At 43.9% G+C, this 17315-nt stretch overlaps 1 protein-coding gene across 3 annotated transcripts in view; it reads left to right on the top strand.

The window, feature by feature from the left end:
• Positions 1-6087: 6087 nt before the first annotated feature.
• AGAP1 (ArfGAP with GTPase domain, ankyrin repeat and PH domain 1) overlaps positions 6088-17315 on the top strand; it is a 384764-nt gene continuing 373536 nt past the window's right edge. For all 3 annotated transcript variants that reach the window (XM_086466250.1, XM_086466249.1, XM_086466247.1), the window contains exon 1: positions 6088-6250. In XM_086466250.1, coding sequence (XP_086322376.1) covers positions 6088-6250 — 163 coding nt within the window. The remainder of the gene's footprint in view (positions 6251-17315) is intronic.

The raw sequence follows: 17315 nt of genomic DNA, 5'->3' as shown, positions 1-17315 counted from the left end.
GAAGCTGTCCAAGCTTTGGATAGCACGGGTAGAACTTAGGAGTTTAAACCATCTTTCTTCATCTCAAGAAGCCATTTATTTTCACTGTAAACCATTTAAGTCTTTGCTTTAAAACTAGCAGACCATTTTCAGGCTGAGCAAAGCTACAGCACAACTCCAGATCTGAACAATGTCTTTGGTTTAATGAAGATATAAGTCCTGTGAACCTGTAAATATTGTAAATGGTTTTACAGTGAAACTTAGATTAACAACGAGCCAAAACTTGAGCAGTTTAAGCAACGGTTCATTTTAACATTTCAGAAAAGTTCAGGTCAGTGAAAATCCAATTTCCTGGGGCTAGAACTGAGAGGTGAGTCTACGACACCTTTCCAATGAACATACAGTTCATTGCTCTGCAGCAGAATGCTAGTATGTAGTCCACTTAAAGAAGGATTATTTGACCTTGCAAGGGATTTGATCTGTGCTCCCACCTGCAGAAATGCAGGCTGCTTTTGCCATCCCACCTTTTTTCAAGCAGATTTGATACAGAATACCATTTTCCCAGTTATGATAGGAACACTGAGGAATGAGCTACAGCTTCGACAACCGCTTCTTGTTGCTACTCCATAATTAGTATTGTTTGAACTAGTTGGTGTTTCTCCTAGAACAGATTTCACACTCTGTGAATGAGGTTAATTCATTAGTTACATTTTTTTCAAAGCCTTTGGAGCCATCTAATCATTCTGTAATAGTAACCGATGAACTCAAATCTTTACCTAGTAATATAACAGAATTTCATCCCAATTTGTTAACAGAGGAAGCTTAACCTATTTCAGTTTTTATACTGACATTTCACTGCAGAGTATGACAAAGATAATTCAGGAAAACTTGATGTTTCTGTATTTGTTTTCCATATGGGTTTGATTTCAGTCTTTATGGCAATGTCAGTATTAGTAGGCGCAAAGATGCATCTCTAACACTCTGTCTCCTGTACTTTTCCAGTCACACCCTGCATATTAAACAAAACACTGCTCATATTGGCAGTAATCACATGAACAGACAGGGTTTAAGATCATGAACAAACACTGAAACAGGCCAAGCTAAGTGAAATATTGCTTACAACTATCAGCTAGACTTCTCTTACAACTTCTCTTGGATGGTCCAGTAGTCCTTATGTTCTCAGTTTTGTCAGTTAATCCCCTTTCAGTTACGTCTGCATACGACCCTCTGTGTCTAGCTGTCTGTGATATTCGAGTGTATTTGTATTAAAACTGGCAGAGATCAGGACAGGATGCTTCAACTGTTTTTCTTTTTTTTTTTTTTTTTTCTTTTTCCCAATCAACATTTCAGGTACTGGTTTAGTAACTAAAAGCTAGTCCTGCCTAATTCCCATTTCAGCAGTCAGGAAAGCATGCTCCACCATGTCATAACAAAGCATTAGAGGAAGGTAACAGTGAATATTTAAATGAAATTCCATGAGAATTCTCCATTTTCAAGATCTTAAACATCAGTTTAATGGATTGTGAACCCCGCCTGTAACTTCTCTGTGGAACTTTTTTTACAATCATACCTCCATTAAGGTCAAACTCTGCTGCTTATTTTTACTGACGCATTTGGGCTCAGTTCCAAAAGCAAAATTTAATTGTCCATATGACTTAAGTCCAAGTTCATCAACTGCATATCCTCAAAATCTTTCCTACACTTTCTGTAGAGTCAGGCCATGGTGGATGGACTGGGAATAGCACAAAGTGGATAAGCCTAGTCATCTGTTAGGAGCTGGAGTTGTTTGAGATGTTGATTCAATGCTGCCTCCCAGTTACTGAATATCTTCAAGGAACAAGGTACCGAAATCAGAACAAACCCACCTGATTTAGCTTTCTGTAGTCACGGCAAGGAATGGATTTGCCAGATGGGGAGGAGGAGTAGGAGGCCAGCACAGATGGAACTTTTTTGTAGACCTAAGCATAGAACTAACTGCATGGAAGTGCGGTGCAGTGGGAAGCTTCACCCTGGGAAAGCTTTCACCCTCAGAAAGGAAAACCAGCAACAGAAGGAAAGCTAACCCACACTGGGGCTGGGGCCACTCTTTACTTAAAACCCGTCAGCCCTTCTATACTTGTAAAAATTGTCTGAGTTTCATGACCTCCGCAGACTCGGAGAAAAGCACCAACTTCAGTGGTCACCTCCCCATTGACAAAAGCAGACCCAAAAAGCTTTAAATTGCTCATTTAGTTAGCCATGTCCCAGAACAAAGAAAAACAAATCTAAATTTGTTAATACTCACAGCAGTCGTGTCAAAGTCATTCTCTTTGCCAAACCACAGTAAAGGTTGATGGAGCACTTCAGATGTCTGACTCTCTAGAACAGAGTCTGATAGTGAAAAGATGTATCTAGCATCACTCTGTGCATCACAAGCAGCATTTCAGGCTAATCTCAGCTGCAAGCATATGAAAATGCTAGTTATTGTTATAGCCTTCTTACATGAGAAATCTATGTAAGCTGCAACAGTAGCTTGTATTTTGCTTTAATTTTACAAAGCTTACCAAAAACTATTATGTAGTAAAAAATCAGGGAGGCAAAAGCTTCACGGAAGGTCTATGGATCAGAGTATTACAAAAAGGCTTTATGTTGACACAGGGGTTTAATGCTCCAATTATTTGTGTGTAGTAGTTGCATTCATTTACAGTTGAGACTACCCTGGGAGTTGTATTCCATATCTTAGCCTGCCATGAATTTGAGAGCTGGAAGAACACAAAGAGTATGGCAGCAGAGGAAACAGCCCCACACACCACAGAGGCTATTGTCTAACTCTTTGCTCTCCTGCTCACTTTGGCATTTTCTGGAACGATAAGTAATGTGAGATAATGTTTCTGCTTCAGATCGAGATAGAGGGAGGAAAAGGGGAAAATTACAGCTTTCATCTACTAGCTTTCTCCATACCATTAGATTTATGAAACAGTTTGAGGTAAATGAAAGAAAAAATCCTCTTAGTTTCACAAGTTTTTATTGTCATTAATACCCCCGAGTGGCACTCACAAGGCAAAGCAGGGACTATATTCTTCCTGCTTTTTTTTTTTGTTTGTTTTGGTTTTTTTTTGTTCACTCAAGAGTTTCCTACTAGGATTAGAAAATAAAAACAAGAAAACTAATAAAAATTACACCAATTTCTATTGAGAAGGACGGGGGAAGAAGACACGGGTATCTGTGATCATATTTGCCCTCTCCCCTTCAATGGTTCAAATGAGCAGAAGGCAACTCTCCCCCTCAATGGTTCAAATGAGCAGCAGACAGCAACCAGCGCTGAGAAAGCTGTAGTCCCTCAGCTTGAATTAAAGACCTCCCTAGCTTATGATTGGAATGGGAAAATTTGCAGTGATTAATTATCTAGGGAAAAATAAGCTCCCTTTGGTCACTATTTGGTCACTATCAGCTCACTTTTACTGGTTGCAGCTTCCCCATGTGCAAGAGGACAGGGGAAGTCACCACTGAGACCACTCCACACTGCTGACACCCTGGGATCAAGCCACTGCATCGTGTCCTCCCTCCCCTCTACTGTGTCCCCACTGTGTTCCCATCTGCAGATAACATCTTCCAAAGCAGTTCTGGTAGAAGTCACAGGCGCTGACCTGGACAGGAAGATCAGGCTCCAATGGGCCCTGAGCCCCATCCTTGTCTCCTGTACTCATTGCTGACATAAAGACATTCATGTGACAGCGAAGGCTATTTGCTGTTAATGAGGCAAGTCTGTTCTTCAGGTGACACATTCAGGAGTCTTACTTGTGTTATCCAAAAACTCAACCTCATATCACAACTTCCTTTGTCACCAGATTGTTTTTTCGTGTGAGCCATCACATCAAGAAGCTTAATGCCCAAGATAAATATCAGGTACCAGTTACTAAATGTATGGCATAAATTGGTAGCAACTGCTTACCTCAGGCATAAAAGCTCATGTATTATGTGACAGAACTCACCTAGAGGCGGCTGATAGAAGCAGCACCCCAGCCATTAATTGAAGGGTCTCCCTGCAGCCTTCATTCAGCTCTATCAGGTCACCATGGGTTTACAAGGAAGACCTGCAATGGAGCATCAGTAGATAAGGCAGGGAACAAATGCCTGCTGTGACACTAAGTGCTATTGCTCATGACACAATTTAGCGCTGTTTTTTATGATACTCCCATTCCTCCGCTTGCAGCTAAGCTTGCCAAGGTTCTTTCTCTTAAGCTGTTTAGGTTAAGAATTCAGCTACAGTAGCAAAACAGCTATTTCCACCCTGGAGATCACATGATATACATCACTTACTCATGTTCCCAGATCTTCTTAAATAGAAACGAAACAAAACAGCTTGAGGTTTTTAATACAGCTCGACGAATTTGATAAATGCACTAGGTTTTCAAAAATCTTTACCTCTTCTGTCCTTAAGACCTATCATTACCAAGTAGCCAATACTCAAGACCAAGATGACTCAAAAAGACAAAATATTTTAAAACCACGAAAAAGGTAGTTGAAGGTAACACAAAGTCAACAACTGCACCAAGAAAGGAACATTGCTGCTTCTCAGCCCTGCGAGGCTAGGGCTGTATGCCCAAATAATGACACTTTGTTAAGCATTTTTTTTTTTTTAATAAAAAATAAATATGGAAACTGTTAATTGCTGTGGTGTATGTCAGCAGAACAGGTGGGTACAATTTTCTTGAGCCTATCCCTTACCAAAGTGTCATTATGCTGAACTGTTTTCTCTATCACAATTTGTTCCACATTTTACAGCCCTAGAGTTTAAATCCATAAAATATTGATCCTAAAAACGGATTCAGCGAGGTGAATGCCTCACTCTGTGCATAGCTGGCTTGCGGACAGCACCGTTAGTAACACTTGCTTGTGGTAATGGCAGCGATGCTTCATTACACCACAACTTATGTCAGGTAGACGAGGTATTTCTGACTATTCCAGGCTTTTTGACCGAGAACGCTGTTGTTTTCAACTGTAACCAACGTGGGTAAAGCACTCGATGCACAAACCTCCTCACGGGATCTTCGGAGCTCGGCAGCGCTGCGGCGGCGACCACCGGCCCGTGCGTGCCCAGGCTCACGGCGAGGGCCTCCGCCAGCAGCCCCACCGGCCGCCCGGCTCTTAGGGCCCCGGCCGGCCCGGCCCGCCCCGCCCCGCCGCCCGCCCCCCGCACCGACCAGGGGTCTTCCTCTCCTTGCCCGCGGGGCGAGCGGCTGCCAGGCGCAGGGGGCCAGCACCGCGTTCCCGCGGAGGCGGCTAATGGTACGGTCGCCCTGAGTTGCGGGCAGCAAGAGGGCCCGCCGCTGAGGGCCGCGACCCCCGGCGCCACCGCAGTGTCCCTCCCCGCCCGGCCGGACTACACTTCCCAGCGTGCCGCGCGGCGGGCACGGTGCGGCGGGGCGTGGCCAGCGGGCTGCGCGGTGACGTAGAGGGGGCGTGGCCTGCGTGAGCGTGAAGCGGGCAGCGGAGAAGGACGTAGGGGGTAGCTGGGCGAGCGCACGGGAGGGGGGCGGTGCGTCTGGGCCGGGAGGTGGGGGGAGGGGGGGGCTCGTCCCGGTGAGGAGCGGGGTTCTGCGCGCCGCCGCCATCTGCCATCCGCCACCGCGCGCCGGGCACGAGACCGAGGCTGGGCCGGGGGCGCGAGGCTGAGGAGGGGGCCAGCCATTGGCTGTCGGCGCGCTCGCGCGGGGGGCGGCGGGACCGGCCGCTGCTCCAGAGTTGAGGCAGCGTCGGCGGCGGGGTCCGTCCGGGAGCTGAGCGGCGCCCGCCGCGCTGCCGCCCTCCATGGGGCCGGGGGCGGCCGGCTTGTCCTGCCCCGCCGCCGCGATGAAGTGACAGCGGGCGGAGAACGGCGGCGGCGGCGCCCCTTGTGGGCTGCGAGGCGAAGGGCTACTGCCGGTCTGGCCCGGGGCGGGCGGCGGGGGGTCCGGTGAGTGAGGCGGCGGCGGCCGGGGCTCGCCCCCTGCGCGGCCCGGCTCCTCCTCCTCCTCCTTCCCCCCTCGCCGCCGCCCGCCGGCCTGCGCGGGGGTCTCGGTGCGGGGAAGGAAGGGAGAAGGCGCCGGGCTGGAGCGGGCGTCGGCGGCGGAGGGGAGCGGCCGCGCCATGAACTACCAGCAGCAGCTGGCCAACTCGGCAGCCATCCGGGCCGAGATCCAGCGCTTCGAGTCGGTGCACCCCAACATCTACTCCATCTACGAGCTGCTGGAGCGGGTGGAGGAGCCGGTGCTGCAGAACCAGATCCGCGAGCATGTCATCGCCATCGAAGGTGAGGAGAGGGGCAGACGGCGGGGGTGCGCTCGGTTGCCCCCCTCCCCACCTCCCACCAAAGCTGCGGCCCTGTGTGCGGGGCACTGGCGGGCTCATAGCGAGCAGCTCCCTGCGCCTTCCTGGCTGCCTTCCCTCCCTCCGCCCCCCCGCGGGAGGCTTTTTCGGGAGTGGGGTACGTGTGTCTAGGCCTCGTCCCCATCAGGCTGAATGCTCAGGGTGGCCTCTCGGTGTGGGGGTTTCCTTCGCAGCCGAGCGGGAGGTGCGTTTGTCGGGGGCGCTCGGTGCTGCGGGGAGAAGTTGTTTTGCTACTTGCCTGCTGCCGATGTGCAGGCGGAGTAGCCGTCTTGTTAGGGCTGGGTCAAGGTGGGGAGGACGAGGCTCGCTTTTCCTGCAGAAGGGTTGGCGGAGATGAGATTTATGTTATTTTCGGTACTCCGTGTAGTTAACTGACGGAGACGTTTAAAGTACGGTTGGTGCTGAGTGGGTAAACGAGAGGTACGACGAGATTCCAGAGCGGTGGTATGTCTGTGCAGCAGTGTAAAAGCAGGTTTGAAGGCAAAATGGAGATAACAGTCTCCTCATCTTAGATTTATGTGTGTCTGTCCCTGAAGGAGCACTACAGAGACTCTTGAACTGCTTAGGATGTGCAAAACAAGAAAAATTGTCAGCGTGCTGAAGTCTGCAGATATTTTTCTTAACTGTCACTGGAGTTAAAAGGAGCAAACAGCATTGTCCAAGAACATGTATTTTAAGAAGATTTTTTTGAGTTTTTTTGCATGATAACTTAGTAAAAGCTTTGTGTTGTATGCTTTTGCGATAGAAATAGCCTGCCGCTGTTTCTGAAGGGATTCGAGCTAGCAGAGTGTGATGTGCAGCAGCTGAGAGAGCAAGCTGCTTAAAACCGTTTTGTGCTGTTGGCCTGTCTTGTCCTTAAATTATGTGTGGTAGAACAGTCCCGATGGAAAAGCTGCTGCGGAGATTGTTACTTGAGAGACTGCGTGATTCATCTCACTTGCAAGTGATGCAGCTTGAATAGGCAGACTTAGTGTTTTATAGGGAAGGGGGCAACCCCTGCCCCCATTAATGCCCTGTGTAGCAAGTCGCTGCCACTGGCAGTGCCTGTCGCTCGTTAGAGAACAGAGTCCCCAGCTAAGTCCCTGCGTCCAATGGAGCGTGTGGTAGAGCTTTGTGTGTATTCTCTGTTGTATTAGTTCCTTCATTGAAGTTATGGTGTCTGGTGATTGGCTTCTGGGTTGTTGCCTCCTGGGAGTCTTTCCCCTTTGCTCTCCTCTTTGGCTGAAGAGGTAGAAATGTATGTACTGTGGGAAGGACACGGACAGGTGCTGCTCTCCCAGTGCTACTGGTGTTTGGCGCTCTGCAGGGTAGGTGATGCCTTCAGAGAACATTTTTTTTTTAAAGTGGTGATTAATGCGTGTTGATGTGGTATAAATATGTTTCTCGAATAAGATGTTTGGGATATAGTGATGCAGCCAAGTCTGGGTTGAAGTGGGAGGAGGATGAGAAGCATGGTGTGGGGTTACCTTCATAGCATGGGCTGGACGTTGTCTTTTCACGTACTAATGATTGTGTTACCTGACTGTAGCTGAAGACTTTAAAACCAAAATAGCAGCCTGCAAATGTGTTTCAAAAGCAGAGCCAATGAATAAAATTTTTGTAGGCAAATTGCTGTCTACCTTAGTTTTGACACGGAGTCATGAAACCAGTAGATGTGATTCATGGAAAAGATTTATCTAGAAAAAAGTGTGTATTTTAAGTCTTTTCAGTTCTGCTAACTCTTAAATATTAAAAATTGTATATATTTAAAAAACCCAACTCACTCCTTTGATTTACAACTCCACCAGGTGGTATTTTTGCTAAACCTCCTTTACCTAACTATTTCTCACTGATACCAGCTCTTGAACCTATGCGGTAATGCTGTGTTGCATGTAGGAGGAACTTAGGAGTAGTGACTTGTTCTGCGGCTGCTGCATTCCAGTTTTGCTGTGAAGGGTTTAGTGTGGTAACAATAGCCACTGAATCACAAAACCTTTTGAGTTCAAGGTACTCGGCTTTTTCACTGACAGTGAGGATCCATGGTGTGGTTGGCATGTGGCTGGCATGAGAAGACATTAAGTAACTTCTTGCTGAAATAGTTTCTGCCAGCAGAAGGAGAATGGTGCCCTTTAAAGACAATAATATTGTCTCATTAGTTCGGGCTGCTTTAAACTGTAACTCCAGCATGTGCTCCTTGTGCAGCTCAAGTAATGCTTTCCTGCTCGAGAGAGGTTTGACAGACCTGGAGGAGAGCGTAGTGGGAGTCTAAAGCAATTTAAGACTTCTTTCATTGGAGACACTACTACTTGCTCTGAGAACTTTCTTTTCAATTCAGAGTGGCACTGTCCTCCCAACACTTTGGATTTTATTGTCACTGTAAACTCTTTTTAGGGTTTGAGTTCTATTGTAGGAGTGTCTGGACACACTGGCTGGACCAATGACTGTTGAAATAATGAGAAATTAAAACTGGTCTTTTGGCAGCAGCAATTCTTTATATTCAAGTACACGAGTTTGTATCTGATCTGAAGAGAGCAACTGCTAAATATTCCTAAATTGGGTCCTAAAATGACATGTTAATATTTTTTGCACAGAGATTTCTTTCCTTGTGTTATTCTAAGTTAAATGTCACACGGGGTAAAACAGTTCTGCGTTTAGTTTTTCCTTGCTGGATAAAAATGCTAGAAATTGGTTGCTTTTAGGTTCTTGCATTTCCTGGAGCTGCAAAGTCAACAGTTAAAAAGCATACACTTCCATTTTATTTTTGTTGTATGAAATCCATACTGAGTAGCCAGAAAACGTTAGATGCTGTCATTTAAGCTGTTAACTGCAGTAAAAACTGTCTTCACATGTTCTGTAGTTCTCAAGCGTGTTTTCACCAATAGATGCATCAGTACTTGATCGATATTAAACAGTTCTTATATCAAGTATGTTGTGTGCTTAGGACTGGGGAGAAGATGCCATGAACTGACTTCAGCTGTCCTTAAATTGCTGGAAACGTCTTGCGGTTTTCAAGGTATCATGGTCTTAAGGTGTGTATGTAGATGTGTAAGGGTAGGTAATAGCTGAGTATGTCAGTTCCAGTTTCTGTCATCCAGATGGAGATGTTGTTATATTGATCTATATATATTGATTGATATAGATCTGGTGTTACATTGTTATGAAACTTTAAGAATGATGCAAAACCGAGGAAAGATGGTGAAAAATTTAACTTCCAATCCTTGATGAAGGGATTTTAAAACAATATGACAATGTCAACGTTGTCTTCACTAATAGTCTATAAAAACACTTCTGCAAATATACTTATTACTAATAGGTGCTGATGCAGCAAGCGTTGAGCATCTGAAAGAGTTTGCTGACCCCTTACACAGCGGCAAGCCTGTCCGAACAGATTCTGCTTTGCTATGGGGGTCGAGCAGATTCTCCAAACTGGGAATACCTTGAATCCTCTGCTAATAAAACAAAGCCTTAATGATGAGGCTTAAGAAACCGGCTTCAGTGTGCCTTGCGAGTCCTTTGAAGATGTTCACTGTAGTCTGTGTGGTTTTTCTTTTATTTCCCCTCCCTAAACGAATAGGCTATCTGATTGTATTTATTTTTTTTTTTTCATGTGAGGGGAAGTTGTTGCTATAATTCTCACAGATGACAATCCAGACATTAGTCAGTTATGGATTGCAGTGTTCCAGCACACTTTTGTGATTTCTATTCAAATTTTTCTATTAAAAAATAATAATAATAAGTGCGAAGTGTGTTGTGGATGCTAGTTTGGGTTTTGAAATTATTATTAAGTATTAAGAAATAGTCGAAGTCTTAGAGAAAACATGAGATCTCTACACTTAGCAATTACACGTTCAGGGCAGTGCAAAGATCCTGATGCACTGGGGGAGTGGGTGAGTGGGAGAAAGTGGCAGAAGGTATAAACCTTGCTTTATTTTTTCCTTTGGTCAGTTAAAAGCATGGTTTCTTGAAAACAAAGTAATAGAGGGTGGAGCTAAGACTCTCGAAGTGCCTAGCATTAGAGGCATCTGTCATTAACTGATGTGGGATTCCACTTGGTGGTGTTACCTGTCATGGCCATCCTTTCCTTGGAGCCCCCTGACTTTGCAACTTCTTAAATGCTTGTACCGAGTATGCTGGGGGGCAATGGTATCGTGGGACTATCTCATAGGAGAAGTTATACTTGGTTTCGGAGCTGAGGTAACAATAGTATTTTAACACTTCTGTTGCTAGTGAAGTCCAAGACATGAGTTGAAAAATGAATGTGCTGTAAAAGCATTGTTTGCTGTTGTGAAATCTAAGACTACAGCTGTTTGTTCCTGCGTAACGTACCTGTGTTCTCCTGCTTGCTGATAGAAAAGTGTCAGGTACATCAGTGATCAACCTTCTTTGGCTCCCTGTTGTGGAAGGAGTATCGCTATTAGTTCACTTTTCTTTAACTTGCTAGCTTAGTGATAAGGATGAATCACTGCTCTATACTCGCCCATTCTTGATGTGAGCCTTCCTGCAGGTGTACAAATAGCTCATGACAAGGAGCAAAAGCTGATTGTAGTACAAGACTTGGCAAAGAATTGTGTCAGGCTGCAACTTGAAAACAACGGACTACCTTTGAATTCTGTTTGAATACGAGTCACTCCTGAGATCCAGCGTCTGGGGACCTCCACGCAAATACAAAATGAGGAGCGGCATTTGGGTATATGTCGTACTGTCTCAGTACATCGAGGGAATGGTGGTATGGTTCAGATATGTAGGCATAAATGACCACAGCTGAAAAAACGCAAGTATTGCATAAGACAATTGCATCCTGAAATGTTAATAGCAATCTGCCTGTTTGAGCTTTTGTTACCGTTGTGCCTCTTTGAGCTGCAGATCAAACTATATGATTTGAAATGATAAAACTGATTCTCCCAACAGCCATCTTGTTTAGGATTCCTGGGAGAGAGGGCAGCAATAGAGCATTCTGGAAATGTGATTTCTTTGTTTGTTTGCTGGGGGATCAAATTTGCGTGATTCAGCTGTAGAGAATCTGAACACATCATCTGTACCTAGTGTCTAAGCACATAGAGGTAAATTCTGAGCTTGATATACATGATCAGCATTGACTTGGGTACTGATCGTTGCTTTTGTGAGCCAGGGCAATATGTTTGGCACAAGTCTCTTAGGGCCTTTTTCTGCTAGGTGTGCACGTGTGACATTGTGCACCGACTTGTGCATTAGCGTAGCTAAAAGGTGGAAGTTTTATGTTGTGATTCTGTCTTGCTGTCAGTAGACCTTCAGGGCAAACAAACGGATGAAACACAGTAGGTGTTTTGTAGTTTTGGTGGGTAGTATCAAAACGGAAAGACATTTCTTTTTAATGTCAATTTACTTAGAAGAAAGGAAATTTTCTTGGTTACTCATATGCTGAAGTCTAAGTGCTTTGCTTTCCTTGTGTGGTGAACTGAAAGTTTGGTTTTATAGTTGTCTTAAGTTACTGGAATGTCTTATTCCAAGTCGAAGTGACTGTGCTTCCTGGCTTTAAGTTACATGCTTCGTTGCTCTTCTCAGCAAAAGCTGCATGATTAAATATCAGATGCTTTTGAGTGACTGCCTACAAGTTACAAATCGAGAGGAAAGTGTTAAACCACTAACTTCTGAGCATAACTTTTCTTGAGGCAGAGAAGGAGGCATGCTGGGGATCAGCTGATGTTGGAACAATGTGTGGCGAGGCTTTAGGTTTTTCAGGGAGTGTGCTGGGCTTCTCCCACCGTTTGCTTTGGGGGATTAGTTTAAAGCAGCATGCAATGATGCTGAAATAAGAGTTCATGGTACTGTGTATACAGATAACTGTTTTTATAGCGATTTAAGTTGGCAAACGAGTCTTACTCCCTAAGAAGAGGGGCACTTGGCAATGCAGTGGATTGGACATTTGATTCACTTTGGCTGCATCTCAGGCACTTGGGAAAAGGAAGCACACTTTGTAAAGTCAGTTGCTGTGTTTATGTTCTGTGTTGTACTTTGCTAAGACCAAAATGGATTTGCAATTTCCTAAAGGTGACTTAAGCACACAAACTAAAGTGTCTTCACAAGATTTTTTTTTTTTTCTGATAAGGTATATTATCTGACACGATGTATCCATAGTCTTAGTCTTAACTGCTGAAGTGGTTTGAGTCTTGGATCACATAGTGAAAACTGGTGTGGGAATACGATGTATTTCATTAATTGCAAATATTAAGGGATGCACTTACATACTGTAGTCCGACAGGTATAAGTGAAATTAAAAACCCCACTTTTTTGGGAGAATGGTGGAGATTGGGAATAGTGCCAGGCAGATGAAGAACTTCTCAGACCTCAGGAATACTCCGTTCTCTACTGCATCGCAATTGGGAGTTGGTTTTGTTCTTACCAATAAGCAACATAAATGGCAATGTTGGTATTTTTGGCAAATCTTTGAAGAAAAGGCAATGTAGTCTCCAAAAATCTTAGTAGCTGAAAATGAGAACTCAGTTGCATCTCAGCTGTGTGACCTTCTGCTGACAGTGCATTTCAGACATTCATTTCTGCAATTGTTAGTTTTTATGTTAAGGGTCTTCTTTCTGACCTTCATACACATAGCTTTACATAATTTGTGGGGAAAAAAATCTAAAATGGTTACTTAGTAATCTACAGTGGATAAAGTTCCCCTAGTCTGAGAGAAAAAGTATTGTATTAAATAGTTTTGATAATCCTAACATCTGTGGGAATAAGAGAGTTGTCTTCTGTAATATTAGTTTTTGTCCTTGACTCCCTTTAAGCACTATTTGTGTCACCTACATGGAGGGGGAACTGGGGCTAAACTTTTGTATTCTCAATTCTCCTCGTACCATGAAATAATTGAACAAAGACAGTGCCAGATGTGAACAAATTATGAGATGCTGCTAATTGTTGATTTAAAGACTTCTGGGTATTCTCTACCATCAGGACTTAACTATGGTTTCATGGACATCACCTGTCTATGGAGAGAGGTGTGTGTGTGGAGCCCCATGGCGAGGGTGAGCAGGTGCCCAGGCATGAGCCAGAATGACAGAGGGCGAGGGGCAAAGATCCCAAATAGGGGCATCTACTTGGAGCAGGAGGCTCAGACCAGTTTGGGTTGGGAAAAGTACTGGGAGACCCCTCCTTCAAGCTGTGACCGTGGATGTGATGAGTTGTGCCTGTTCCTGTGTGGGAGAGTAGCTTGGGCCTGGGCACCTGGGTCCCTCCCCCATGCCTGGCCTTGGTGGGCTGTGTTTTGGGGACTGTTCTGGTTTTTATGTGTTTTGATTTTGGGGTTTTGGTGGGTTTTGGTGTGGTTGTGTGGTGTGTGGTTTTTTTTTTTTTTTACTCCACCTGGAGTACTTTGTTCATTTCTGGGCTCCCTAGGACAAGAGAGATGTGAGCATACTGGAGAGAGTCTGATGGAAAGAGTCAAAACAAAAGAGCTAACTTATGATTATCTGTCGTGCTAGTTATTGGGCATGTTCGTCATGTTATACTTAGCACTCTGCTAGCAACACTCATGTTCGTGTGTTTCGAGATTTTAAGTCACTGGTATTGGACCTTGTTGCCATCCTAGAAAATCAGTGAGAAGATATAGTCATAAACTCTCCAGCCTGTGGGTACAGGGCAGTGAGTAGCTTTTTAAGTGGTGAGGTTAAACTTTTACAAGGATTTTATAAAATCAGGAACACTTAAATTCTCTTGTCTGTATGGAAAGACTTTTCAACTACTTCTTAGTCTTCTGAACAGAGCGTTTGATCTGAAGTCGTTTGCAATTAATTTGTACTTTTGTTGTAACTGTGATAAGGCTATAAATGCTGTGTGAATCATGTGGCCAATGTTAGAAATAAGGTTACAGTACTCACTCAGGAATATTTGGGCTACCAGGGATCTATGGCTTCTTAGAAAGTTTGTTTTAAATTTCAGATTCCAAGGTGGAAACAGAGGAGTTGTCAGGTACCCTTGTTGGTAACGAGTCTGTTGTGGGCAGCTGGCAATTCCAAAGCTCTCTGGAAGTATTTAATGCCTTTTTTTAAGTGGATGGAAGCAAATGTGTTACTTAATTAGTATGTGCACATTCAGCCTCATTAATGCCGTTTCAGGATTCTGTCTAATATCCTATTTGGAGCCTGTATAATGGTACCAATGAAAGGATGTTAAGATGGCAGTGCATTCCTAACCCAGTGAATGACTTGTTTTCTCATTTTTCTTTTCTTGTTGCTTAAGTAAGCTTCAGTTAACCACTTAAGAAAGCAAGTACTAAAACCACAGAGTTGATGTGTTCCAAGTGTGTAATTTCAATGTCTTGTTTGCTAGCTTTATTTGTTTACATAGTTGAATAATGAAGGTAAACTTAATGATTAGACAGCTATTTTGTTCGATAATTTCCCCTTCTGTACTTCAAAAAAAATGCAGGCAAGCGAAGTGACTCTTAAGAATACTGGAACTGAATCTATTGGCTGTATTGCTTTGTATTTGTGTTTATTTATGAGAAGCTTCAGATGCAAATTTTTCTTTTTTTTTTTTCATCGCTTTGTAGGACTGTTTATAGTCTAGACCAAATCAACGCTCACCACAGTTTAACTTGAAACCTGTAGGAAAATCTTTGACTTGAAGTTGGTAGTGCTTACATTTTCCATTAAACTAAAGCTGCAGATGAATTCTTCTGTTGGTAAATTTTTCTATTAATTTATACCACTATATCTATACTTTACAACTGTATTTTTCAGTAACATAACTGGGAAGAGGACACAGCAAGATAGACACTGGTGCAGGATTTAGTAGCGTCCTGTAACTTACTGTCACTACTTTGTCAAACAGATACAGTAGTGTATGAATGGGTGGTTTCCATTATCTTAATGCTTCAACTTCCCATGCTCAGGCGAGCAGCCAAGAAGCCTGTCTGAGCTACCGCAGCAACTGTGTTCCCTAGAGGAAGTACGCTAAAGCATGGCAGTCGGGGTGCCTAGGCAGAACTCATTTAAATGTATACCACTGAACTTTCCAAATGCTTGTCTAGCTGAGTTAACCTGTTGTGAGCCATAAGCAAGGCCTTTTGTATCACTTGGTCAATAACCCAATAGAGAGGTCGCAGGACCTTAAATAAGGAGGTGGCTGGCTGGCACACGATTTTGTATGAACGTGGAGAGTGAGTGTAGCAGGAAGGCATATTAGAAGTTAGACTTCAGCTGCCTGTCTGAATACGCTTGCTTTGCGTTTTTCTCTTTCTTACAGAACATTCCATTATTGAAAGACAACTTCTACACAGAATAGTAACCACAGCATGGTACTGGGCAGCAGATGTCATTTCCCATTAATGACACATGAAAGTAGTTGCACTTGAGTGTAGGATCACTGTGTTCTCATTGGGATATGATAAAAATGAACCTAGCGATCTCAGGATACTGAAATGGCTGTTGAGCGCAGGAGTAAAGTCATCGGTATGCTTTTGTATTCTGTACTGTCGGAGCCTGTTCCTCTCCATGGAGTCAGTGTTAGGTGGAGTGCAAGCCTTAAGGCCTGGAATAGTTAGCAGCGTCTCTGATGAGAACTGCATTGCTGTGATAATGAAGTTCATGAACTGAAGATATCCTCAAGTTCTCAGTGATGTGCATACCTGAAGGGTAGAGTGGAGATGGTCAGTGTGTGGACAGATGAGCATTTTTGTGCCTGGATAGAGTGCTCTGGTTTTGGACTTGAAAGTTTCAGTGGGCATGTTAAAGGCATGTCACTTTTTTTTTTTTTTCCCCCCCGCCCCACCTGCAGAATCTGTGGAGCCCTTCATTATATTCATTATAGCTTCTCTCAGGATGGTCACCTTGCTGTAAATGATCAGATGATCAGACAGTGTTTTGATAGATGCTGTTTTTTCATCCAGCAGTGAATTTCCTCAAACATACCAGCCAGACTAGGGAAGTGGGGAAGAAGATTGACATGTCCAGGGCTCTGCGTGGACAGGAAGCAGGAAGTTGAAATAAATCTCCAGATCTAGGAAATAATCTTAAATATACTTTCCCAGATACGCAGAGAGGGAAATGTTAGAACTGTGTTAACTGCATTTTAGAAAGGATCTGAAAGTGTTCTCAAAGCATAGAAATGATTGTGGCTTTGCAGTTTAAATCTGTTGGTTTGAACTAGGTTTGCAGGTGTAAGTTGATGGAATGGTCCTTTTTCCCCCCCTGCTTTCTACAGTGTTACAGCCCGAAGTAGTCATTCAGTAGGATTGCTTGAGGTGGCTTGAAGCTTTATAATAATTTTAATGTCACAAAGCCAAAAATCCATTCATCTATCAGCCTTCCTGTGGCAGCTGTTGTAACATGCTAATGCAATGAAGTGGAAGGCCAACCATAGCAGTAGGGACCCACAGCATTTCTTTTTGTGAACTTGGCCTACTAAATAACCTGTATTGCTTTCAAAATGTTGAGCTGACTTGCAAAGCGCAACAGATCTCTTGAAAACTAAGCCTTTAGTAACCTTGGAATAGTAAGGAGGAGTAATTGAGCTGCCATTAGATTCTTAGATTTGAATATTGATATATTTTCTTTTGTAAACCTAATGGCATGAGTTAAGCTTTAGCGACTAAGTGCTTCATGGTGTGGAAGGTTTAAATAATAACTGATAAGTCTGTCATAGTAAACTGTTATGGTCGTTGTGCTGCTCACGATCATCTGTAGACCTGGTAGATGTTTCTGTTCAGGAAAAGGTGACGTGCTCTTGGAAGAAAATGACAGATTTGGCCTGATAAGAAATAAGCAAAAATCAGAGATAGGAGCTGTGTGTGATCACTGAGTTGGCACGCAGCTTCAGGTCTGCTGTTTTACCGGCTGTTGGAGGCGTGTTGTAAAACAGGGATCACGTTGTTGAGAGAAGGATGGGCTACGTATCTCTTATCTGGATAACTTTGCTGTTTGGCACTAAAACTAGAATGATAGCTTGGAAAACCTTAACAAATATGGGCATTTGATATGGAGAATTCTGATAAAGCAGTTACAAATCGGTTTGTAATGAATTGATCTGTC

This window comes from Leptosomus discolor, chromosome 5 (genome assembly GCF_034619465.1).
Source record: "Leptosomus discolor isolate bLepDis1 chromosome 5, bLepDis1.hap2, whole genome shotgun sequence".
In the NCBI taxonomy this organism is placed as follows: Eukaryota; Metazoa; Chordata; class Aves; order Leptosomiformes; family Leptosomidae; genus Leptosomus; species Leptosomus discolor.
The sequence above is the reverse complement of the archived record's forward strand: the minus strand, read 5'-3'. Positions and strand labels throughout refer to the sequence as shown.